Source organism: Drosophila suzukii, chromosome 2L (assembly GCF_043229965.1).
Source record: "Drosophila suzukii chromosome 2L, CBGP_Dsuzu_IsoJpt1.0, whole genome shotgun sequence".
Taxonomy (NCBI): Eukaryota; Metazoa; Arthropoda; class Insecta; order Diptera; family Drosophilidae; genus Drosophila; species Drosophila suzukii.
Window position 1 is genome coordinate 6,146,440 of NC_092080.1, and position 27,407 is coordinate 6,173,846.

Here is a 27,407-nt window from a genome sequence, read left to right on the forward strand (position 1 = left end):
TGGCCTATTTTGCTACTCCATATAATAGAGTGTTTTCCTGGTATTTTCCTGGTCTTTTTCCATTGATTTTCTTATACCCAAACTCACCTGCATTTCGTGTGATTGATCGCTGCATTTAAAGCCGAACGTTGTCTTCTTGCCGAGTTGTTAACGAGTGAAAGACAGGCAAATGAGCTGGGACCTCCGAAGACCCGCTGCTTTCAAGCTCTGTTCAAACAACATCAACTTGATCACGCATTCGTATCTAATTTGCATATCAAACTAAGTCTCGACTGGTCAAATGGATCCGCTCTTCGCGGAGTCGTAAAGTGCATTTAGTGCCCACTTTTCAGCTTAATTCAATAAATTAATTGTGTCGTTAGAGTCGCTCAACTTTTACCACGCACTTCCTGTGGGCCACGTAACTCGAGTTGCTGGTAAAATTATAGTTAAAGTGCTAGAAAAGACCGACAATTGTTATTCAGATGGTTATTTAATGACCCCAAAGTCAACCCATAGGCCCCACGTTGGGCGCCAAGTTTGTTTTTGGGGGTCGCACGTGCGGTCGCTTAAAAAATATTGCCGGACAGCCGGAAGCATTTCTCGTAGGCTGTCGTCAATAATCACACTCGTTAGAGGTTTAAAACACACATGAGCACTTAACAAACTATATGGTTTGTCTAATGGAAATCTGAAAGACTGTTTAAACAGGTGCCAAACAAATTGATGACCGCAATTCGGTTTGGCTTCCAAAATGACGCGGCAACTTTTTTGTATGTTACTTTGAGAAAGCGCAGCGTATGGATCACATATCGAATGGATTTGTTTTAGCTTATAATGAGATTTCTAATATTAAAGACATAAGTTCATCAGCTGAATCTTCAAGTATTTGCTGTTATTTTTTCCATAGTTAGCTGGGAAGTTATTTGTCTTTGTCTATGGTTGAATACTGAGAAGACAAGCCTTTGTTTGTCACTTGCTCTTATAATAAGAATAGAATTGTCCACTCAATTTGCGCAAATTGGCCAGACTTAAGGTGATGCGATGTCGACAGCTCAATTAGACAACAAATGAGTTGAAAAAGAAGGGGAGCAATGTAAATTAGCATTTTCACAGTCAAAATGAGGCAAATGTTGCCTTATGAAATTCACACATTTGTCTAAGGCAGAAGCCAACTGCAGTGCAGACATCATCTTGTGTTCTTCTATTTTTCACTGGGCACTGAAAGAAAATGTTTACGTTATCCAATGATTTATCAAAAATATACACATAACGCTTGTCTTTTCAGAGTCGAATTCAAGAGTTTAATAATTCATATTCTTTACTGTGCTATATGCTAAAGTGTTATGTTAATTCTCATTTTTTTGATGCCATTAAAAATACTTTTAAAACAAATTGCCGCCACTTGCTAGCCGGCCGTCAAAGAAAAAAGTGTGCCACATGAAAAAGAAAAAAGGAAAAAATTAGCTGGCAAAAAAATAAACCCCTCCACACCCCCGAAACTAAAAACCCGTGGGGCAAACGACAGCGTTTTAAAAATAAAATTGCATTATGAGCGCATTCGCTTTTGCATTTGCATTTGTATTTGCCATTTCCCCATTTCGTTTTTGCAGGCAATAAAATTATCTGCTGGATTTCCCAACTGTTTGTGTACTTAGGGCAATGGAAAATGCAAATGGAAACTTTATTAGTATTTGCAGGCTAATTAGGTTTTTTATTTAAATATTTTATTGGAATAAATGGACACTAAAATGTTAGTATTTCTGTGCAATAAAACGGATAATGATTATTGAATATCATTATTTAAATGTATTAGCAGTGCGCTCTTTGGAGAATCTCCCTAATATCCATTAACCGAATCTGTTCTTTCAGCTTTCTAAAATCATTTAGGGAATATTAACCCCATTTTAAAGGGTTTCATTTATTTTCCTAACCATTTGCTTGGTGAATCATCATTCGGGTATCTTTCCATTACGGTTATTATATACATATCTTATTCATTTAATGGTTACAGGGTATTATATAGTATCTAACAGATACATTTGCTTGAAAGATACATTTACTATATTTATCTTTTGGCCCAGTGCCCTTTTTGTTAAATTTACTGGAGCATATACCGAGAAAGGAAGCATTTTAATGACATAATTAGCAATTTTTACCGAAAATCCGAATTTGGGTTTACGAGTGAGTCTCATTTTGTTTGTTGGCTGAAATGTGTATGCAGCTGATGCAGTTTTCCGCAGTTTTCCACAGTTTTCCACAGTTTGCTGTCAGTTTAACGATTGTTTATATCGGATCCGCGGGGGGCTAGCGGTCAGTTTTATTTTAGTCCCGTTTGCAGACCATGGGTGGAGTTTCCTTTTACTGTTTTGCATGTTGGTGATTTTTTAATGGGCGCACACATTTTATATTTAAACACGCCATATAATAAAAAAAAACTTGGAAAATTTGTATGTATTCGTTTTTGCATTGGTAATTGGTAATTTTTATTGCCGAGGAGTCACCCATAAAATATCTCTTGGGGGGAGACAATGAACCCGTAGTTTACGATAGTTGCTGGACACATAAAAATCGTGTACCATAACATAGATTGAAATGATTTGTCGTAGTATAGGGAGCAATATTTTTTATGTCCGCCAATGGGTGAGCTTTAAAGATATAAAATCTGCTTTTAGCATTTTTTATGCCTTATAAAAAAATGTAATCTAGCTTAAATGGGTTATTGGGCAGATACAATTTTAGTTTTTCTTTTAAAAAATATAAATATAACAATCTATATCAATAGAAAACTATTCTTTATCTTCAAAAATTAAAAGAAATATTTTTACTAACTACTGAGTGTAAAATAAGGGTATTTAAGCCAACTTTAGTGCAGGTGATTATCCTGAAACCTAATTTATAAGCACCATCTTAAGTTTCCTCCTTTCGTTTCATAATTTTCGCTGCACTTGTCCCGGTTAAATTATGTAGATTTATGCCCACCACCGCCTTTTTGTGGTCCTTCCTGGAAAGTTCCTTCCGAACGCCTCCAACTCGGAGCTCGATTAATTGCTTTTGCAGCTTCCGTCGCTTTTCACCCGCTTTTCCAGCCAGCCGCCTGAGGAAAAGCTTGCCAATGAAAAATGTTTAAACGCCCACATGGCAGCAACGGCCAACTTTTAATTGAAAGTCATATTCAATTTTTGCATATTAAATTATTCGTGGCGCGCAGGGTTCATCAGCTGCCATTCGCAGACGAATAAAAAAAATATGGGAATAAAAATAAAATGAAAAGCAGCTGCGACAAATACAACATCAAGTTGCCCTTGAGGACTATCCCACAACTTCCGTTTCACATTTGTTTTTGTGGTGGAAAACTTCCGGCATTCGAGGCATGTGACATTCGGTATTGAATGATGTGCCAAGTCATGTGAATTATGCTCTCAAAAGTTTTCCAATCGACTAAATTTGGAGCCAACAATAGAATCGAATGAGAATCGAATTCCCCCCAAAACATTTGACACCTTTTTCTGTTGCATTTCGGGCTAATTATAGTTGGCCTGGTCGGATTGACATTTGCAGGCCTGACTAAACTCACCGAACTGACTAAACTAAAGAGGGCGCCGATGCTATTCATAGGAATGAGGTTGTGCTGGTCTGTGGGATATTGCTGCCCAGTGATCCAAAATCTGAATGGGGTATGATAGATATTCGGGAAATCGGTCAAGAAGATTGTAAAGGAAATGTATCTTTGCCAATTCCAAGTCTTTAAATACAATATTTAAAACAGAACGTTTTTTATCAACCCTAATAACAAAATATTTCTTAAAATTTGATCAACCGATATTAAATTTTTATCAGTCAGGATTAATGTTTTCTATATTAAATCATATCTATATAACATTATTAAAGATTTTATATAACAGATATACAAATTTCTTCGGTATCAGGATACAATTTTTTCAAAATTTTTGATCATATCCAAGGAATATTACTAAAGACATGAAAATATGACCTTTGTTAAAGATTGTTAATATTCAATCCAAAAAGATTTGTTAATGCTTATGAAATAATCACGGGAGTAAAATAACTCACTATAATGAAGTTTGTAAAAATATAATTTTAAAATAAATGTTATGCAATTTATGTTGCACTCTTCGAAAATTAACATTGTTATCTAATTTTGATTTATTCCACAACCATGGGATATTTTCCAAAAATGCGCATATCTTTACCACTGTGCCAGCATAAATTTCCCATTTTTTCCTCAAACGTGTGTCTTTTTCCCCTTTTTTCACTAAGTTGTTTTTTGTGTCGCTGCTCCACATTCAAATGCTCTGCCACAAATCATGGCGTGCAATTTGTCAGCTCATTTCGGTTTGGGTTTCATTTTGGCCCGCCTTTGTTAAATTATGATGACATTCAAACCTGTCAGCAACTGCCTTGCAAAGTCGCAAAGAAATTGGGAGTGGGGAGTGGGAATGGGATTGGGCCTTTTGCTCCACTCGAAGATTTATATGGATTGTGTCGCAATAGTTTCTTGGTAGTCCATGCACCTGCTGTGCTTTTCCCGCAGCCAAAAAATCGGGGTCGCTTTGTCGCAGAGAGTCTAGAGTCTTCTATTTTCTAGATCATTTATCATTCTAGTTGCGAAATTTCAGCCTGCAGTTAGTCCCACAAACAGGAGCATTTATTTTTGCACTCACAAAATAAACAAAGTGAAAACTAGGGAATAGATAGATAGACCAAATCTTCAAGTACCCTAAGAATATTTTTTGTTAGAAAAAAAAGTTTATATAAAAATTGGAAACTAAAATACTTCTTTGAAGAACAAAAATTATTGGTTTATGGAATTTTATAAAATTGTTTAGTTCATGAATTTAATAAAATGTTATTTAGTATGAAACTTAGCCCCTGGAAGAGTATAATAAAAAGTTGCACTAGAGCAATCGCTCAATTAAATACAAAATGGGTTTCATGTCTGGGCTATAAAGTATTTATCTATTTCGGTTTTGTGTGTCTAGGTTGTTCGGCATCGTCAAAAGATTTTACACGCCACTATTCTATTTGAATGTGATTCTTGGAATATTTTCGCTTGTAGTATGTGGAAAATGCCATAAAATTGGAGCATCCCATGGCTGGGGGCCATTAACAATAATTTAATTAAAACGGATTACAGGGGCTGAAAAAAAAGAGATTTGTGGGGGAGTCAGTTTAATGAGGCGGCTAATTGAATTGGTTAATAATAGCCAATTAAATCTAACCATTACAAAACCCATTCAATGTCACTGCAGAGGAAAATAAATGGAATAAACTAAGAAAAAACAGCACTCAAAATGTCAACCTTGTGGTAATCATAGAGCAAAAGTAGTTTTGCAAAAAAAAAGATAATAGTTTAAAAAGTGAACAAAGCAAAATGCATTCAAGCGGGAATTGTCAGCGACATCAAATTAAATTTGCCGCCATCGCCGACGTCTGGAGATTGTGCGCGGGTGTAGCAATCGAGAGCCTGTGAAAGTGAAATTTGAAGTCTGAAATCGTGATATCGATCAGAGCAGCCTCACACACTCTCAGGAAAACCCATTCGCGGATCAAAGGAAATTTATACAAGAGTTGAGAAAATAAAAGCCAAGTCAAAATGGGGGCCCACAGTTCCAAGGAGAAACTGTCGCGTTCATATTCCGAGCGCTATATCCACAGCCAAATGATCGAGCGCGAACGCTTCGGCAGTTTTGGCAAACGGGCCTCCAAAGGCCTTACAAAAGGTGAGTTTTCGGGGTTTACGGGGGGTACAGCTAAATGCTAATGACTTGGATCGTTATGGGATAAGCCCACACCGGGGGCATTAACTTGTAGTACACACAAAGCCAGAGTTGTGTAAGCATCAGCCATCTAATCTCAGAAGATCTGGTGTATGCACCTCATAAACTACCACATAATATCAAATAAATTGATATGTATTTCATTTTTATTATACCTTGTTTCTATTTTATTTTATTTAATTGACACAAATACATTTCTTAAGTTTTATGTATTATTTATTTAACAAATTAAGCTTAGCATACAATGTTAAACTTAACAGTAGGTACATATACACCTAGAGAGCATTTAGAGATACGTAGCTAAAAAAGAAACATATTTTTTTGAGGGTGTTCAGACTGCAGCCTATGGTTTGCTTAAAAAATCTAAAATCAAAAACCGAAATTAAGAATATATACATAAGTAAATATTAAGAAACTTTCTACTTAAATTTTCCCTTTTTGTTTTAACATTTGAATTTTGTTATGGAGCTTTAGGTATAATATGATGATGATAGACGTTAAAAGAAGTACAAACGTTTTTCCTTAAATACATACTTAATACATTGCCAAACTATGATTTTTCAGTATAAAAAATTCCATAAAAGGCAAAGGTTGTTTCCCACCAATTCACATATTCCATTTAGCGTCAGCAAACTTAATCCTTTAGCACTTTCCGACTTTTTTGAAATTCCAACTGCTATATGTGACTGCAACTGCAACACGCTTATCATTCGTGAAACGCCACAAAAGGATTACGTGACTCGGTGCAACGCTCTTTGCAGATAAAAGTTTTTCATTTTCATTTGGCCTAAGCCCCGCGTGCAACTTTTATTTCCATGTCCATGTCCAGCACAATTAGCCGTCAGCTAAAATAAAATTTATTACTACATCCATGGCGCAGCTGCTTCTGTGGTTTTCCAGTAGGAAATCCATTTTCCCCGCTGGCTCTGTGGATTACCTGGCCCTAAAGTGGCTAATATGGCACACAAATAGTGGCTAACAAGTGTAGAGTCTTAGAAACTGGAACTGAAGATGGTTAAACCGACAATATGAGTTCGTTAAGGAAGCTTCCAGTTAAGGTGAATTGAAGTTGATTAGTGCGGCGTAGAGCATGAAATTTGATTGATTGCCAGGGCAGATAGATAACTAGATATTTCGTGGAAAATTAGATTAACCTGTGGGAAAAGCAAAGAAAGTTGTCTGAAAAATACAAACATTTGGAACTTGGCTATAATTAAGTTATAATTATCCAGTGGCGAAACAGGTTCTTAGTAAAAACTTTTACTATAGTTGGGATACTTGAAAAAATTAGAATGTATAAATATTTATTAACAGAGTTTTATATGTATAGATTACTTTCTAAAAACAGCTAGTATATCTAAAATTTATTTAAACTTAAATTCTAAAAATAATAAATGTTTCTGAAGTACTGCCTAAATTAATTCTCCTAAGAACTAAAGTGCACTTGAGAAACGAAGCAACTAAAAGCGATGCTCTTCAAATCCTATTCGATGCCTTTCATGTGGAACTCATACTGCACTCCCGTGGAGAACTAATGGAGGCCTGCACTGGTATAATATAATTTCACCCTTTATTTGGATGTTATGTACTTACATCTTGGGGGCAGGCACTTCAATTATGGAAACGCTTTGTTTTAATTCACAAAATGTTAAAATGCAAATAGCGTACCCAGACCCCCAACTGTTTTTTTGGGGGTGGAGGAAAACAAGTGTGATTTTCCCTTTGAGTTATTAAATGGGAATTCGAGTGCATAACTCAACTCAACCCAACCCAGACACTTTAAAGCCCTGCGCTTCATGGCAACGTGTTTGCGCATAAATTACGCATCCGCATCCGCATCATCCATATATCGATTGTAGGGACGGACAGGGCACTTTACCATACCATATTGTTGATTTTCTCCACTTTTGTCTCTTGCAGGAGCTGCCAAAAAGCGTGATGTGCGCAATCTGAGCATATCGCCAACCGATCTGGGTCCGCCACCAAAAACTCAGCAGACGACCAAGGGACAATCAACGCGCAGCAAATCATCCGCCACGCCCACGCCCACATCCATACGTAAGTGCAGAAATTCAGTATGCTTTGAAATATGTTGAAAACTTAATAGCTGTAGCCATATATTTTTCGGGGTGCGAGCTAATCGATTTGGTCCCAAAATGATTTATTTAAAATGTTTAAGAGGTGTGGAAAAGTATGCAGCGATGAAAAGATAGTCGTAGAAAGTATTGTTGCATACTTTTAGACACCTTTTTGGATGACATCAAAAACTAAGCTTTAATAAATATTTTTACAACTTAGTTATGGGAAACTTATTGTTCCAGCTAAGACCTTTAAAGATAAAGAAGTGGAATAGATTTTATAGAATGTTGGTTAGACAATATATGACTTTTTAAGAGATGCAGGGAAAAAGATGGTAGTGTAAAATGTAGTTGCCTACTTTTATGCTCCTTTTTGATTGAATTCAAAAAGCTAGTCATTTAAATTCAAAAAGCAAGTCATTTTAAAATTTGTTGTAAAAAGTATCAAAGCAGTAGTTATGGTTCAAACTAAGACGTTTAAAAGGAAACAAAGAAAATGGACTTTAAGAATGTTAAAAACTTAATATATGACTTCCTGAGGGATAAAAAAGTCCGAAGCTAGTGCAAAATGTTGCATAAATAGTTGGATATTAAAATACAAAGATATTATACTCACACTTTTGTATTTAAGATACTTTAAAGTTAGAGTAGCTAAAAAGTATCTAACTACCGAAGCTTGAGTTTCCTCCATTAAAACTCCCATGAAAACTGACACTGACATCTTTCTTACTCCGCTGCAGACGTAAAAGCCTTTCCGCAGCTTCTAGGAAATCCCCCTTTTGAAAGGTGTCAACTTTTGTCAAGAACCGCCCCTGCAACGCCCCAACTTTTTCTCTTTTTCACAAGAGTTATACACGTTTAAATGCGAATTCATCGCTCAGGTGAAGTGCTCAACTTGTTGCCCTCAATTAATTGCTGAATCTGTCCACCTGGCCGATCCGTTCCTCTTTTTTCCGCAACCGTAAAAGTTTTGTATCTTTTCCCTGGTCCAGCCATGAAGTCGCTATATTTCAATTGAGGGCGTGTGTTAGCTCCCAGTTGGTGGAAAAAAAAACAATTTAGCGCTCCATTCCCACAGAAAACTGGGAAAATCTGTGCCAGCTGCAGTTTAACAACAGCTGTTGCCATGGTGACATTTTGTCTACAGGCTCCTCGCAGCTTGCCCCAAACTCCTGGCCAAATCTGTGGTATATGTGTGCCTTTGAGATCTGCGCAAATTCGGCATCGTTGACTCACTCCCCGTGAGTCATCATCGGTCCCCCATCAAGTTGGAATGAGTGTGGTAATTGATTCGATGGAAAAATGCCTGGAGTTACTGATTGCTTCATTGATTTCGTAGAGATGTTCAGGCGAGCTCATTAGTTGAAAGAATAAGAGGGCCCCAATGTGAAGACTTGATTTATTAAACGGTTTTTAGAACTTGTTGATACCATTTAATAATTACACTATTGTACAAAAATAAGACAAAATTCATAAGAATTTAAATATATATAATTAAAGGGAGGACAAAAAACATTGCATTTATTATTAAACAAAAAGTAATTGTTATGTAAAATTGATCAATATAATAGTTATATAGTGCCAACCCATAAAATTTCAAATTTACCAACGAAATACTTTAGTTACTTAATAAATAGCAACTATAAAATTTACTTTACTATTTTTAATAGTTAACCTTCTTTTACAGTTACGTAACAATCAGTATTGGTAAATTTTACATACAATTTTTTGATTTATCAATAGACTGAAGTATCTTGAAATCAGCAATAAATTGTAGCATATTTCACATATTAATTAAAACTTTTTTGGCCCATGTTCAATTATAAAGTTTCGAAAAACGAGTCTCCATTATCGTTCTTTTATAAAGTTCATATTGGACTCATTTTATACGTGTCGAATTTTGATGACCCCATAATTTCTGTTTGTTATGCTTATAGGAAAGTGGGCCAATCGAAAGCTGAAACTCAATAAATCATAAATCATGAAAAAAAAACACTAGATTATACGATTTGTAAAATTATTTTTAGAGAATTTTAGAAGGGAACACTTAACTGCGAATCATTGAAAGATTTGATTCCCCTTTTTTTAAGATACATTTTTTTACATTTTCCCTGACTTTGTGCGGGTTCCATTATTTTGTTTACGGTCGTGCCCGGGTCATGCAAATGTTTGCAGGCCTGCATAAATTAGCCTTAATAGGGAAATTCATTGTGTTCGCCTGCCGAGATCTTGCTAAATTGCCTGAAATGTCGCAGGGCTGTGGATAGCATTTCGCTAAAAAAAAGAATGCCTACTCCTCCTTCGCCTCTAAATTCCATTCTATTTATAAAGTAACTGGGGAAAGAATATAATTTAAAATTACTTTTACCCCGATCACCGCTTTGAGAGATCTTTGTGAACATGCTTATCGCGCCATTTTTCCATTGAGTTGGTGGGGGGAAAAAGAAAAGCATGAAAAACGATGGTGAAACGTGTTTTGCATATTGAAAGAGGGAAAAACAAGCTTTGTTTGTGCTTTTCGATCACGCTCTCGTCTGGAATTTCTTGTACTAATTAAGATTTATTTAGCCAACATGCAATTTCTAGCAATTAATGCCTGCAGAGATTAATCAAAAGAGAAGTTTACATTCTAGCCTGCAGTTAGCTTATAGTTTAATGTTTTCATGGGGTTATCATTCCAGACATGCCTTAAATTCCTTTAAAAAGATACTATCTCTAGCGATAAGCCGGAGTTCTATTAGCACAACCATCATGAAGTGCAATTCCCGCCAATTGGCCCATAATCGCCATAAACCATTCAGTATTCACTGGACAACTTGGTGGGGCAAACGTGCTGGTTTTGAGCCCACACCACACTCCGATTAACCCACGTCTGCCGGTGGTTTTGAAAAAAACACCTAAATGATTATTGGCATAATTGCGCAAGATCGATTGAGTCGTCGCCACTTTCGCGCCTCTTTGTATCTTTAAGATACAAATGCCCACGCATTTAAATTGAAGAGTGTTGAAAGAAATCCGGTTGAAAGCCGGGATTTCGTGGATACTCCATGGGTGGCAGATGTAGTTGCAATAAAGTTCAGAACTCGCTTGTGACATTGACATTCGTGGCATTGTAAACTCTTTTATTTCATTTTTTCTGGCCTGCACAATTCCATTGTTTGTACTTGCCGGGTTTAATTTTTTTTTTGTATTTTTTCCCCGCCTAGACTTGTACTAGCCATTTATGGCTTCTGGCGCTGGTTTGTTTGGTGTTTTTGTTTTGTTTTCCTTTTTGCCTTTTTGTTTTTTGCGGTTAGCATTGAAACCGAAGCGGTTGACAAAGCGGGCTAAAAAGATTTCAGCACGAGCTGGAGAATTGCGGAGACATTCTGGGAGATACGACGGGTTTTATTCCCCAGTGGCCGTGAGGTCAGTGGTGGACGGTACTATCCGCATAGGAGAAAAAGCAAAAGCAGCGAATTATGCTAATTATTCTGGGAAACCTGTATCTTTTGCAAGAGTAAAGAGAAAAAATGCAGATACCAAAGATACTTATTTAAGAGTTATACATTTAAGAGATTTTCCTTTAGGCCTAAGAGAGATCTCTAGCAACATCAACTGCTTGCTTACTCTTCGGCAACATTTTCATTGGCTTGATCAGCAACATTTCAATGCTTACCAAATTAAAAGTATTAGTTTTAATATACAGAAATTGCTTAAAAAAGTTGAGTTGATTTTTAAACATTTTTAAAAATTTACAGTGATCTAAATCTCTAAACAAGCTAAAACCTTTTTTGCAACATTTTTAATAGCTTAACTGCTTGATAAATCACATTTAATCTAGTAGTTTTAGCTATACTAAAATTGCATTAAAAGTAGTATTGATTTTTTAAAATGGTTTTTTTGATTTTACCAAGATGAAAATCCAACAACATACAGAGCCCTCTTTTGAAACATTTTGAATAGCTAAACTTCTTAGTCAGCAAACATTTTTTATGTTTATAAAATTAACGTCGACAATAAACAAAAATGAACTACTAAATTGCATTAAAAAGTTTAATTGACTCTTAAAGATTTTTTTTTTGATTTTACAAAGATCAAATTCTTACAACATGTCTAACACTCTTTCGTAAGTTTACCTGTATTATTAAAAACAAAAATATAGCAATGAAGTTCTATAAATTATCTAAGAAAAAATGTACTAAAATTGCATTCAAAAGTTTAATTGAATTTAAATATTTTCTTTTTAATTCCCAAAAACCAAAAGATCGAAACCCAGCAACATGTTGAGCTCTCTTTTCCAGCAACATCTGCACTGCTTGCTCACGCACCTGCCTTTTTTTCAAGCCCGTCTAAAACAGGTGTTTCTGTTTTGGCATTCTTTCCCTGTTTTGCACCTTGAGCTGCGGCAAATAAACGAATCAACGTTGCAGGCCTGGAAATGCAAACTGGTTTTCCTTTGATTTCATTAATTTGGTCAAATTATGACATGCTGGGCGGCCAGCGGCTCGGGAACGTTATTTCCTCGGTTGACTTCAGACTCGCATTCAGATTCAGATTCAGTTTCAGATTCAGATATTTGCCTTTTCTGCGCTCCCTGCCATTTGCTTACTCAAGTGCATTGATAGCCACTTTTTTTGTATATTTTTATCATAATTACTGGACCCAGTAGGCATGGCATTAAAGTTCTGATCTTATTTTAATAAACTCACCCCGAATAAAAAACACATCAGAATTCTTAGCCTATTTCCACATTAATAAAGTATATTTTTGGAGTCCACGTTTTTATCCTTTTTGTAAGACTTCGAATGCGAGGAGGGGGGGCGTTCGAAGTGAAAGAGATAAAGAACTATGGGTTTACGTGGATTCTTTCGTAAGCATTTCGGCAGTAAAAATTCAACGAGAAGTATAGAGGAAAATTATAAGGAAATTTCTGAAGAGAACGACGGGGAAAAAAGTGAGTGGGTTTTTCGTAGGCTGCCTGAAAGTATGCCGTGTTTTGAGAGCTTTCTTATATTACAAAATATATTTAAAATGATTTTCCCTCTTATCATTGCAGATAAACGTTTAAATGGCACTTTGGGTAGCCCTGCTGGAATTACAACACCTCTCAAAGGAGTGGCCACAAAATCAAATAAGCAGCCACAATCGTCGAAACTTAAATCAACTGCGATTACCAAAAGCTCACCAATTGTCGGCGTTTCCGAGGGTAAGTGTCAAAAAAAAACAGGCAAAAAAAGTATATTTCAAACAATTTAATTACGTGTGCGAAGGGAAATCGAAATTGGAGCACTTCAAATTGATTGTAACCCCATTATATATTTCCTATTTCCCCTTTTTTTTGGTCAATCGAAAGACACAAAGTGAAAGCATACGAAATTCAAGTTTAAATCAAATTAATTTTTATCTGAACGTGCCGCCAAAAGTTTTTTGTCTGGCCAAAAAATTAGTTACAATGGCACAATTGCCATTGGCCATTGGCCATTGCAAAATGCTACCGAGGGGACAGTTTTTGGACTTAAGAGTTGCCGAACTTTTGTAATTAATATTAAGGCAGCTAATTAGCCATTTGGGGATTTGGAACTGAGCTTCTGAGCCACACGAGCCGTCTATATAGGGTTTTTCCATATATCTAGCCACCTGTTCTGGTGTCAAATGCGTAGCACGCCTCAAAATAATACCCAATGTCGAAGTTAACACTTGGCTGTGGGTTCGGCTTTCGTTTATAAATATATATAAAGTATTTATACACATTAGTAGAGGTTGCATTAAGGTTGGGCAGAATGCCACTAATAGGCGGTGATTATCTTTATGGGATTCGTCTATACGACTTGTTTAACTAAGTTGGTCTTCATTGCAGGGGGTTACAGTATTAAGTGGAAAGAGTGGGAGTTGGTAGGGTATATTGTAATACTTTATAGTTCCTAGCAGAAAGCCAAGAAAAAAGTAAGATAAGAAAAAGTATTTAATACCTATAGACATTTGTAAACCCTCTATGATAACTCAGTTGGTTTTCAGTCATAACGACATTTTATAGTTTCTGGTTTATAATAAAATATTATATTTTTTATATATTATAGAATATTTTGTTTATAAAATATAGTATTTCATAAGGGTTATAGTCTGCACTGCTTACTGATGGTGGTTATAAAAATAGTAATTATTATTAAATTTTAGTTATGCGATTCCATTTTAGTGACAGTTCAGAATCAGAATACAATAAAAAATATTATATTCAATGTATAAAATGTTGATATATTTAATATTTCCTAGGGAGTAATTCTAGACTTTATATATTTGTATTTATAAAATAATGTTATAAAAATGTTAGATATACAGCTGCGGCAACAAAAATAGCACCAGTGTGTAGGCAATTCTTCTTTGTGCTACAGAATGGTAATTTTTTGCAATATTTTTATTCTGTTTGTAAGGGTAAGTAGGGTTACATATCTATTAACTAAAATAAAAGTGGTTACGCCCACAATACGGATGGTTTTTAAAATTTCGATACATTTATCAAAAAAGTAGCAAAGTTATGCGGCAACAAAAATAGCACCACTTAAATAAAAAACTTAAAAAACTTAAAAATAACGCGATTTGAAAATTTTTTTTGATTGAAATGTATGATTTCATACACCTTAAGGTAAAAAAATATTGTTCTAAAGCTTGGGCTGCAACAACAACAACAACAACGACCGACCTTGACGTCACTAGACACCAGAATCTTCCCTTGGCAAAATTGTTGTCTGGCTCTTTCAAAATAGCTCGAGGGCAGTTTTTTTTCTTCGGTTTTGCATTAAAAACATAGTTTTTAACATTTCTGCAAAGATTTTCGATGTGTTTTAGTTCTGGGGCTTGTAAGGTCCCCATTATACCATTTAGCTTAAGGGTTTTAAAACTTTGTACGACTTTCTGACTGATTTTTTTTGGGTTATAACCGTGGTAAAGCTTCGGAAATAAATTAGTTTTGTATTACGAATAAAATTGCATCACAATTTCTGAGCTATCAAGGTGAACATGTTGATCCTGTATGGGTTTACATTATGATATGGTACCAACATTATAGTACGAGAATATGCCCATACCATTATACTTGCTTCACCATTATTATTCTTTGCAAATGTGAAATGGGGACTCAATTTTGGATATGTAGGTTACCTGATGTGAATTTAAAGTCTTTTTCATCTAAACATGAGCAATTTTCAGCCGCCAGACCATATAAGAGTGTTCCTTTTATTGTGGGCCTTATTTAAAACTCGCCCTTCAAATTCACCCATGCTCTGCAGTCTAGGGAGATTTTTTTTTTGGACGTCAAGCGCATAATTGATTTTTATGTACATTATATCCAACTTTTTATGTACTTACAAATATTAAAAAAAAAAAAGCGACTTGATAGGCGCCTAAAACGGGACCTACTTGCATTCATGCAAATGACTTTTTAACAGTTATGGGGTCATTGCGGCTTTCGTACTGCGTGCTATTCTTTTGTGTTCTTGTTTTAGGTAACTACTAATCATTATTTTAAAGAATTCAACGATTCAACTTAACTTATCTTTTGCATTGCCTTTATAAATTAGCTTTTTAAATGTCCTTCTATCTGTATCATTACAGCGCGCTAAATGACCCATTGGGAACACTATTTTATGCATTATTTTACCAATTCACTTAGTAGTACTTATTCTTAATACAACAAAACGAAAAACAGCCAACAAATCTGAGCAAATGAAGTTTTATACCCAAAAACCGTTAATAGTGCTATTTTTGTTGCCGCATAATTATGCTACTTTTTTCATAAATCTATCGAAGTTTTAAAAACCATTCGCATTACGCCCACAACCATTTTTACTTTAGTTAAACGATATGTAAACCTACTTACCCTTACACACAGAAGAAAAATATTGCAAAAAATGACCATTTTGTACACAAATAAAAATTGCCCACACTTTGGTGCTATTTTTGTTGCCGCAACTGTACATAAAATTCTAATTTATAAACAAAATGTTATGTTTTATAGGGAATAATTCAGCACTGTTTGTTTATAGTGCTTAAAATTATAGCACTTACTTTCAAAGTTTGGCCATTCTATTCAATTTTAGTGGCAGAACTCCCTGACTTTCTTGGCCCATCAATTTGGCTCTTTATCTGCAGCCCGTTCAGCAGTTGAGTAAGCCAGTGAATTTACTGGATAACTTTTCGCACATACTCATATAGGTATATGTACAACGCTTACATAATCGTGAGCATGACCCCCACTTGGCAGGTGGTTCTACATTACGGCCAACGCACACACACTGCGAGAATTTCCCCCCCACTTCTGTGCACAAATGTCACAACTTGTTTATGCCGCTTTGCTCTAACGAAATTTGCTTTGATGTTCAGCGAGTTGTAGCTGTGCTGTGCTTTTTGTTTTTGTTCTTGGTTTTCATACTGGGCGTTGATGTGCGCTCCACTGACCCCCCGAACACCCTTTGACCCCAGACCCCCCCACTCGTGAGCCACTGCATCGTGTTGGCTTATTTGAAGTTAAATTGTTTGTTAAATGTTTTAATGCGCCTGAACCCATCTAGAAATGTCCCCCCTTTTTCTGTGGGAATATTAGCTGAAGACTGAGCTCCAAACAATCAGTTTCCACCCACTCACACTTTTTATGGCGCCCCGTTTTACTATTTTGTCGAATTTTATTTATTGCTTTCACACCATCCACTCTGGTCGAGCGATCAATTAAGTTGTCATTTAATTTTGATTGTGCGTGATTGTGGCCCGCATGTGAAATAAACATTGGGAAAGTTGCGGACGAAGCAACGATGATATACGAATGCCCTTCTGTGTTTTGGGATTCAAAACTTTATAAAAATGGAAACAAATAAAAAAACAAAATTGGTTTACCACTGCGTTCTCTGGGGTTTTATAAAATACAGCTAAGGTGTCTGAAAGTATGCTACAAAAATTGATTTACCACAGTTCTCTAGGGTTTTTTAAAATTCACCTGAGGTGTCAGAAAGTATGCAACAAAAACTTGATTTACCACTGAGTCTTAACAATAAAATTATGGTATCTGAAAGTGTACAATAAAAACGTGAATTACCACTCGCTTCTTCAGGGTTTTTAAAAATTCACCAAAAGTTTCTGAAAGTGCAACAAAAATTAAATCTGTGGATCCATGAGAGTACCGTACTTCAAAATATTTGTTTGCATACTTTTAGGTACCATTTTAAGGGAATTAAAAATTTTAGTAAAATGGTAAGAGTTTGGAAACTATGAATCAACCAATACGTTAGTTCTCTCATTACTATAAACCTTTCTGTATATTTTAGAGCTTTTTAAAGGCAAGGCTATTTTTAATATGCTTTAATCTCAAATATAACCTAATTTCAAAGCTACAAAACTCCCAATAAAATAGTTATATATTTTCTTTATGATAGGGTATTAAATAAATAAAATCTCTTTAAAACACACGCCAACTCTTTTTGGTTCGGTTGCTTTTGGGTGTGTGTATCTCAGTCTTTGTGTGGCCAAATTCAGCCCATTATCTGACTGCTTGTTTTCACTCTAATTTATGGCCTACACATCAAGTTCATTGATTTCAGCCTTGTCGTCGCTATCGTGGGCTTTTCTTAATGGCCATTTTTCACGCTTTTACCCGATTAATTGTCAAGCGTTTTTCCTCCCATCTCGGATGGCACGCTTTTGGAAAAGAAAATGTCATCGTAATCTATTAACTGTTTTGCATTTTGCATTGGCAAATTGCTTAGGCAAAAAAAATAGCTAATGGCCGCCCCTCTTCACAAGAAATCAAACACCATCACGCACCTTTTCAGTATTTTTGCGTTGCCTTTTTCTTGTCTTTTGTTTGGAAATACTTTTACTTTTCTTTGGCTGGTTTCTGCCATGCGTAACCAATGTAAAAAATACATACCTAGATATGAAAAATCATTACTACTTTGGTGAATTGAGTACGTTAACGTTTCCACAACAATTTGCAATTCATTTCAAGCCCACACATGAACCGCTTTTGCAAGCCGAAAGATTTGTAGGAAAATAGCTGGGCTCATTTACAAAATTGCTTCATTGGTGGTCATTGGAAAAATAGGAAAAACAATAATTGAAATATTGTCGTCCAGTTTAATCCGCACTAAATGTTTTCCTGTATTTTTCCCCACAAACAACCTGCATTAATTAGTTTACATTAACATACTTTAGCCCACAAAAACTATATTGAACTGTCGCTGAAATTTCACAAGTTTAATTCGCATGACAAATTTATGCAAGAAGAGAAGATGGTTATTTCTTTTGCCTACCTCGTGGGTTTTATAATTTGCACACAAAAGTTGACTAAAACCGAAGCCAAATATTGCATAAATTGTTGAGAGCCCAAAGAAAAAAAAACAGAGGCTCTTAGGGCTTGAGTAATTTTGCCTTTGAATAATATCTATACTTTGGCGTGAGAACTACGTTTTATGGCAGTTATGCATAAATTTTGATCGGGATATTTATGGGCATATTCATTTTAAATAATTCGTAGTATTTCGCAAGCTATGCAATGAGAGTTGGCTTTCTTCGATATAACAATTGTTTTCGGGGGCTTACGTAAGTCCCCGAATTGTTATTAATCTGAAACTTTCAGTTTTTGGCTTACATTCAATATCCGGCACATGCCATTACATTACTCTTTAATCTATTTTGTTTAAAAGGGGGTTTTGGGTTTGAGTTTATAACGAATTTAGGTCAAGATTGTTTCATCATGTTGGCCAATTCTATTGAATAGAAAGGCTTTCTTGTCTGGCCATAATTAGCACAGCCTAATCTCTTCAAACCTGATAAAGTTTATAGCCCTCGAGCTTCTAACTGGAGCGTGGCTCTTAATGAGCTGTGCTCGCTCATCGCGGAGTTCTTTACTATCCGTAATTATTTTAAAGTTTTCTCTACTTTTTCATATCTGTATACATTTGGATTTTGCATACACCACTCATATGACATGGAGTTGAAAAACTACTTTTGCTGCTGGCCAAGTGTGACGCGAAAGTCTTGGCGACAATTTTGAAAAATAACAAAAAATATATAATTACATTCCACACAACAATAACTGAAGCTGAGATGATGATCAAAGTGAAAAAACGAATAATAGTGAAAGGGGCGAGGTAACTTTCGATTGGATAAATCAATGGAGTTTGTGACCTTAAGTCAATATTGTCATTTCATAAGGTTTTAAATTGACGTACCTAGCTTAATATATAGAAAATAAAGTGTTGTAATAGATTATATGAGGCATTCTCTAGAAAATTGTCCATTCAAAACTAAGTTGTGATGCCACATTTTCCATAATTTCTTATGTGATACTGTACGTCAAACCAACCACACAAATATCTGTTTAAGGGTTGTCGCATGTAGGGTTGCCAACCAAGTTAATAAAGCAAAGTTTTTCGGCCGTAAATCTATGAGAATCTACAACTTTTGAAGGAGTTAAGCGATTTTTATGCAACAAAGCGCTTTTCTGTTAAGAACCTTCCAAAATTGTATATTTGATATGTTACCAGAATATATTTTATTCTTAATACTCCCAGTTGTTTTTCTGTCACTGGCAATTGACCTATGGAAATCATACAAATCTTAGTGTTTTAACAAAATTTCTTTGCCTTGATCAATATATCGGATAGTCTTGTTTCATAGCATTGTCAAAATTCAAATTTCATCTTTCGTCAAATGTGCACAGTTTGAATTTCCTACCAGTACTTGTCTGTGATTTTAAGGAATTGACTTGATGTAAAGCTACCAATTCAGTGGCCAACTTTTGCTGTATGGTCACTGCTGCAAAGTACCCAAAAACCAAAGCTAAAGTTTGATTTAAAGTTGGGTTTGAAGTTGGAAATTTGGAAGTTGGAGATTGTAAGTCTAAGTTAAAGCCGGCGACCGAGGCAGCGACGTTGGCGTCGACAGAGAAAAGAGCGATCCACCGAATTGGTCGTTTGGCTGCTTATTTTGCGGATCCGCGGTTAGTTGCGCGCTGAACTTCGAAACCAACGGACGTGTGTTTATGCAACTATATGCTTTCTTCGCGCAGTGTACGTGCTCAGTGGGTTTATAACAAATAACAAAAATATAACAGTGTACTGACAGTTTATGAGCCACTGAGAGCCAGCCACTGAAAGGCGCATGCTCCAAAAAATGGGTCTCAACGAGTTTGTGTCACTTTTGTACGGCTCCTCGCAAAGTCTGAATGCCAACAAGGACGCGACCACGTCCAATACGTACTCATTGCCAACGGTTGCGGATTGGAAAGAGTTCCAGCAGATGTTGAAAAATCACAAAAATGTGCAGGCCAAGAAGTATGGCTACAAGGACTATCATCATCCGCCGCAGGAAGTTAAATATGGTAAAATCTACACGGGAATTGGTTCCGTCGGAGGAGGAGTTGGCAGTGGCGGCGGCGGTGCAGTTGGCAAGGGGGATTGCCCCGAGGGGGGCATCAAGAAGCTACTGAACAACAACAGCAGCACTCAGAACAACAACAATACCATGGCCAAAACATCTCGGATTCCCACAACCACCTCGAAATCCATGACTTCCTCGGCCTCCTCGTCCGGCAGCAGTGAACTGGACATCTTCCGCTCGTACCCCAAGAAGTCCATCAAGTCCTCTTTAACATCCTCAACGCCATCGAGCTCCTTTTTGTGGAACTCCTTTCGCATGCCACGCAAACAGAAATCTTCGCTGGCTGAGAAGAAACGAAGCGGCGGTGAGTAGATGGAAAAAATCAATTGCCAAATTGGGAGAATCTGCGGTACACATAGAGAAAGATCGTGCTTTGAAGTCAAATACGGTTCCGGGTAGTTAGGAACCTTTTTTGGAAATAGTGTTTTAAAGAAAGTTAAGAAAAAGGCATTGAAAATGACACGTTTTTATTTAACTAGTCTTTTAAGTGAATTAAGTGGAAGCTTTATAAATATAGATCTATGTATCTGCGATACACATAGATAAAGATAGATTATAAATAACGTTGACCCAATAGGGAACATGATTTGAAGTCTAATACTGTTTCGGATACTTAAGAACCTTTTTTAAAAATATAGTTTTATAGAAAGTTAAGAAAAAGTCAATGAAATAGTAGAGTTTTTATTAGACTAGTCTTATTTAAATGGATTTCGCTTTGGGTTGATTGTGATATATAGATCTACAGTTTCAAAATGAAGTGTTTTATTTTTTCTTTTAATACTACTTTAAATTAATTGTTCAAAAATTGGCTTGATTAGCCAGTGTTTATTTGTTAATTGCCCGGAGCAGATACAGATTCCGATTCCGATTCAGTCTGATCTACCCCAACCATCTGAGTGACCCATTTTATACCCCATCTCCTCCGCTAAGAGAACAATGGGGAATTGTTTTATTTTTTGGCCGTCGGCTATTTGGCTAACAAGAGAGTGAAAGATGCGATGGTAGATCTCTGAATTGGGCTACACAAAACCCTCGGAATCGCGTTGTATAATTCGAAAATTGCTTGGGCATGACCCACAACCCAGAGCAAGAAGAAGAAGAGAAGCAGAAGTCTAACGGCATCCACAACCATCTTAGTTATAGGGTATGAAATACCTTGTGTTCTTGTCTAATGCCAAACGAGGCGTTACAATTATTTTTCCAGGCAAAAGCAGCTGGAGCTTGTCCTCCTAATTTCTTTTTCTGTTAGGTTTTCATATTTATTATATTTCTTTTGGTTGTTTTGCTTTCAGCGTGGCAAATACGATTTTTTCTCCTTTTTCTTGCCATTTCATTATTTTGGCTCAATTATGAAACTTCGTCTTTGGCTTGAGCTGCTAAAAATAAACTCTATACTCTTGAAAAACAACATCTTAATTGCTGGAGTTTTCCATTTTTCATGTGCCCAGTCATTTGTTTGACTTTGGTATTGAGGCATAGTGAGATCACCAAGGCAAATAATGATTTGACAAAAGTTTTGGAGTTTATCAGATAAAAGATTGTTATATTTAAGAGGTTTTAGTAAGTGATTCGTTTATTTGGCGGGAACCTTTTCGTAATCTTGATTTTTTATCTAATGAGATTATGTATTAAAAGTTATGTACCACTTAAAATATTATCATACAAGGCATAAAATTCGTGGGTACTATTATGTTTCTCCTAGTTTCCTTATCAAGATATTCCAATTCTTATACTTTCTATGTCATTTTTAAGTTGGCTTTATAGGCTGTTCTTAATTCTCTGAATGTGATGCCATTTGTGATATCCTAACTGATGGGCAGCCCTAGCGGGCCCATTCAATATTTATGGCTCCTAAACACTTTTACCCGAAAACATTACGAGTTATACTGCGCATGTCTTACAATCCAAAGGCGCAACAAGAAAATGGAAACCGCAAGCTGGCCGGTTGTCTCCTTTATTTTTGGCCCTGGACCAATATCGATTTTTTTGGAGGCGCCTACTCAGATATCATCTTGTTTTCTTCTTCCATCTTTTTTTTTGGTCTCCTAAGATTCCCCGTCTAACTACCCCGATAATGATGACTCATCTGGTGAGCTACCCCAACAAGAAACCATTCAAAAACTTTCTCTCTCTGTGTCGTTTTGGTTCAGCATAAAAATTGCATAATGTACTTTTTCGCATGTGTGTGTTTTTGTTGTGTGACACACTGACACTTATTGTGTTTGAGATATGTGGACAGTCGCTTCAAAAAGGACCTGCGCAGTCCTCTAAAGAGAGGCTCCACTGTTATACGCAGCTTGTTTACAGTGCCTGTCAAACTGTTAGGCTTTTAATGGTTCGTTTTTAATGGCTCGAAAATGAATTAATATATCGAAAAGACTTGGTGGAAAGATTAAAGTAGCCCCAAAGGCAATTAAATCATAGCTGATGAGTAAATTAACGGTATGGTTGCGCTTTTGGGCGCTAGCAAACTGTGACCACATGGCTTTTTTGTTTTAATGGAGTCAAGTGCAGGCTGGAAAATAAAAAACCAAGAAAATAAAAGAAGCCTAGAGCCAACGAAGCGCAACAAATTGTTGCCGCCGGTTGGAGAATCCACCGCGTAAATTGATTGATCCCTGGCTTTCAGTCTTGTTTTTTGGCCGACGGCCAAGTTGTCAAGCGGACGCAACGGGGCGTATGCGCAATACCATTTAATTGCCACCGATAAGCATTGAACTTGCTTTTCTTCTGGCCAAGATTGCTCCGATAGCCCCTATCATTAAGGCCATACGCCTGTTGCTACACCATATATGTACCCTACATGGCTTATATGCAAATGAGTCTAAAGACTAATCGATTTCAAATGGGTTTGGGGGCAATAAAAAGTGGATTATGACAGAGATTGCAATGAGATTAAGGTGGCTTACTTTGGGGTTTTATGGTATTTAAAGGTGCCACAGAATTTTTATCACATCTGTTAAATTAATAGTTAAATTAATAGTTAATATATATATAAGAAATTAAAGCTAATTAATACTAGATTTTAAATGACAATCTACAAAATGATTGCTTAGCTATCTTCAGAAATTAATGGAATAATAAAGAGCCATGACTCTAAAAGTAATTGCCATGACCAAATTAGATTAAAATGGATTGCTTTAGATTTTATGGTATTTAAAGGTGCATTGAATTTTCTACTCGTTTGTTAAACTAATTTTTTATGTAAATATATTTTCAAAATGTAAACAAACTAATTTCAGAATTTAAATGACAATATACAGGTTGATTAGTAAGCTATCTTCAGAAATTAGTGGAATATTACTTTAGATATAAGTATTGCCATGTCCAATAAGAGGATTGCTTTAGATTTTTTGGTGTTTTGAAGTGCAAAAGAATTTTCTACATAATTGGTAAATTAATAGTTACTAAACCTTAATTTAAAAATTTTTTCAAAATGAATACAACATTTTAAATGACAATATACAAAATGATTAATCAGCTGTCTTCAGAAATTAGTGGAATAATAAAATTATATGGCTTGCAAAATAACTTTCTTGGCAATATGGTCTTATTTTAAAGCAAGCTACACACATATGAATAATAAATATTAATAACATTTTATTAATCAAAAATTTAATGACTTGATAATTAATTTTCGACATAATTTCATATTTTCAAAGTTATGGCTTTAATAATTTCGCAAAAATGTCCAGACTTTCGTCACGCTGTCCAACTTCCATTTGCGCGTTATAATTTGAAATTTGTGCGTGGATAATTTAATAACTCTTTGTCTGCCTTTCGGCGTCTTTCCCCATCACTCCAGTCTGCCATTCCCCCCAGTTTCTATTTAATTCTTTGGCCAATTTGTCGCGACGCTTTGCGAATAGCTTGGCAAACCAAATAAAACCCCACAGACCCTAGATAAAAAACTATGCCAACGGCGACTTTTTATATTGAATTACGCACTGCTACGTGCAAAGTGTCTCGCTTTTCTTTCTCTGTACTTTCTGTTCTCTGGTTTTCTTCTGCTTCTGCTAGTGGCAGTGCAATTAACACTTGTTGACAAGTTCACTGGGCCATGCCACGCTGTCCCCTCACTTAGTTAACTTACTTAACTTATTGCCCGAACCGCCCACGCTCTCTGGCCGAAAACAACAACAGCTGCCATGATTTGGTGGCATTAAATTTTGATTTATATTGGGTCATTAATTAGCCGCCAGTCGCAGTTTTTGGTCTCCCTCTTTCGGCTGCTGTAAGTGAGGCGAAAATTAATTAAATATTGCTCATACGCCGCGTGGCCCGCTCGTTTTGCGCCTGCCCTGGCAATTATGTGACCCCCAGTGATGCAGTGGGGCATCCTCAACTGCGTTTGTCACCAGTCCTCCATTGAGAATAATAATTACTATCCCATAGTCTCCCTTTGGGCTGACGTCACAGTTCGGTTTTGTGGCTTTTGTAATTATTGTTGATTTTTTTTTATGTTCATTAATGCAGAGCACATATGAACATGAAGTACACAAGAGAAAACTTTCAATAAAAAATATTACAATACTACAATAAATACAATACTACAATGAGCAAATTATTATAAGTTTTTAAAAGTATAAAAGATAGAATATGTAAAAAAAACAGAATAATATATAATTAAAAAATTAAAAACACTTATTTCGATCTTCCTAGAAATATCTGTGAAGTGTTTTGATTTTAAATATAATTTTTAAAATAGTACATCATGTAAAATTTTTGAAAAATATCTCTACCAGTAACAGGCTAAATGTTATGAACTTCAAAAAAAATATAAATTAAATATTAATGGAGTTATTTTGATATGATATATAATTTATAAAACCTTATATTATAAGTTAGGTTTTCCAAAAAAAAAATTTACCACTAAAACATAAATTGAATTTAATTTATTTGAAATATTTATTGAACTATTTTGTTATAAATTATAATTATTAAAACACTACATCAACATTTTTTTTATTATTTTTTCAAAAAATATCTTAGCTACTCACAAAATATAACTCATAAATCTCAAAAATATATATTAAATTGCAATTATTTTATTATCTAATCCCGTTTTTCCCTGTGTACTTCTGCCCCATTGGTGGCGATCCCATAATCCACCACATGGTGAAATCGGCTCCACAATTAGCAACAACTGCGTACCGAGTGATCAACAACGGCGAACAACGAAAAACGAACAACCACGACGACAACGACAACATCGAGCAAATGTGCGCCTCTTTAATTTGAATTAAATTCATTAACAGTTTATGTTTAGAAGTTCGGTATATCGGATCGTTCGTCGTTGTTCGATAATTAAATTTCTGCGGCGGGTTTTTATTTTCATCGAGCGTGTGCTGAGCGCTTAAAAACGGAAGCGAAAAATGTGAAGACGTAGTTATAAGGGTTCAACATCATTAACGATGTCCCCAAGTGTCGCCAATTAAAATCGATCCATCCCACGATGGCAGCTATGCGTCCATTAACTGAAATCCCTAAATCCCAGTGCTGAATTAGGGCAAATAGAGCGGAAGCATTATGATGGAGGTGTACGAAGTGGGTGGCGGTGGAACTGGAGGTTTAGCCGATGGAAATGGAGCTGTCACCGCGGATTCATTTGCGAACTGCGATTTCGAAGACGAGGGAATTGGCGGTAAGCCATCGCAGGGATTTCAAATTAACGCGGGAGTGTTTCAATACAATAGGGAAATATAGAGGAAAATTATTATTGATTGCTGCTTAATAATAAAGCTTAAAATTACCAAAAGCTATTCCAAATGGCTTTAAAAATAAATAACGTTATTTACATAAAATCCTACATGTGAACTAAAAGCATTTAAACAACATTTAATTTTTCTAACGAAATTTTGAGCAATATTCTGCGGTTTTTTAAACCTAAATAGAGTGTCCAAATACATTCCGATTGCAATTACGTATAAATAAATCAAGTTTTTCTCCCCTACTGGCTTTAAAAATATGTGCAAAATAAATAGAGTAATTTACATACAATATCTTTCATGTGAATTCAAAACAAAATGCATTTCTACAAAAATAAAATTTAATTTTGGGAATTTAATAAAAACCTAAACTAAATATCCAAAAATATTCCATTTGCAATTAAGCTTAAATAAATCAAGTTGTTATTCAATTACCATTTTAAATATATATTCTCTGGTTAACTTTTCTAAATTTAAATACATTCGATCTTCAATACCAATTTTATTTTAGCTACTTGTCAATGAAAATTTATAGAAAGTAGAACAATTGTTCAATAGCATTTGAAGGACAATTTCAGTGCAATTTAACATTGTTGGCGGACAAAAAGTTGCACTTGGGTAAAAAATCTTTATTCGGCCTTTAGATATTTTCCAAGTTGCGTCGCAATTTCCGATTGTCTCACTCATCAAACATTTAATGCACTTGGGTCCGTATATCAACGAAATATTGTGCAAAATATATAAAAAGCCAAGAAAATATGAAAAGCACGAAATCGTGTGTGGCAACACATTTTAAGCCAAAAAGCATATTTTGCTGTCTGGCCACAGCGCAAACATAAATTTGGCATAAACTTTTTAATGTACCCTGTAAAAAAAATTTATAAAGGTGTAGGCGAATAGTTACTTATAAGAAATAAACCAAAGTAAAATAAAATTTGAGGTTTATAATAATAAAATATACACTGCTTGAGGTCTTAATTTATTCAAAAATATGTTGTAACAGTTTTTTAAAATATTTTTTAGGATTCTGAAATATATTCTTACTTTACCAACAATTAATTTTCCTAGGGTATTCCCAATTTGAAACGCTATTTAAACCCATTTCCTCTACTTACTCATTAGCTTTCCAGTCATGAGGCTTTTTCCTGTGGTCTTTTTCTATCGTGGGACTTTTGTTATTATTTCCATTCGTATGCCAACCGCAAAATAATATGAAAAGCATATATAAAACGATGATATATGGGTAGTAAACATAAGGAATTAAACACACACATGTGCCCCACTCAGTCATGTAATGATTAATTAGACAATTTTGGTATATAATGCATTATTTTCGTCTATTTCGCTGGCTTTGTTTTGTTTTTGGCTTCGCAAATATATAGCAGACAATGTTTTCGTGCACAACTTATCTAAAAATAATCATTAGAACTTGA

At 35.4% G+C, this 27,407-nt stretch overlaps 1 protein-coding gene across 6 annotated transcripts in view; it reads left to right on the top strand.

Annotated features, from left to right (window-relative positions):
* The window catches only part of toc (toucan), a 90,446-nt gene that overhangs the window by 49,010 nt on the left and 14,029 nt on the right, over positions 1 to 27,407 (top strand). For 2 of the 6 annotated variants that reach the window (XM_017082457.4, XM_017082472.4), the window contains 2 exons: positions 7,701 to 7,838; positions 12,897 to 13,046. In XM_017082457.4, coding sequence (XP_016937946.3) covers positions 7,701 to 7,838; positions 12,897 to 13,046 — 288 coding nt within the window. Of the gene's footprint in view, positions 1 to 5,312; positions 5,724 to 7,700; positions 7,839 to 12,580; positions 12,795 to 12,896; positions 13,047 to 19,984; positions 20,571 to 25,537; positions 25,911 to 27,407 lie in introns of those variants that run through there. The other 4 variants (XM_017082477.4, XM_017082484.4, XM_017082465.4 and 1 more) reach the window with 4 other exon arrangements.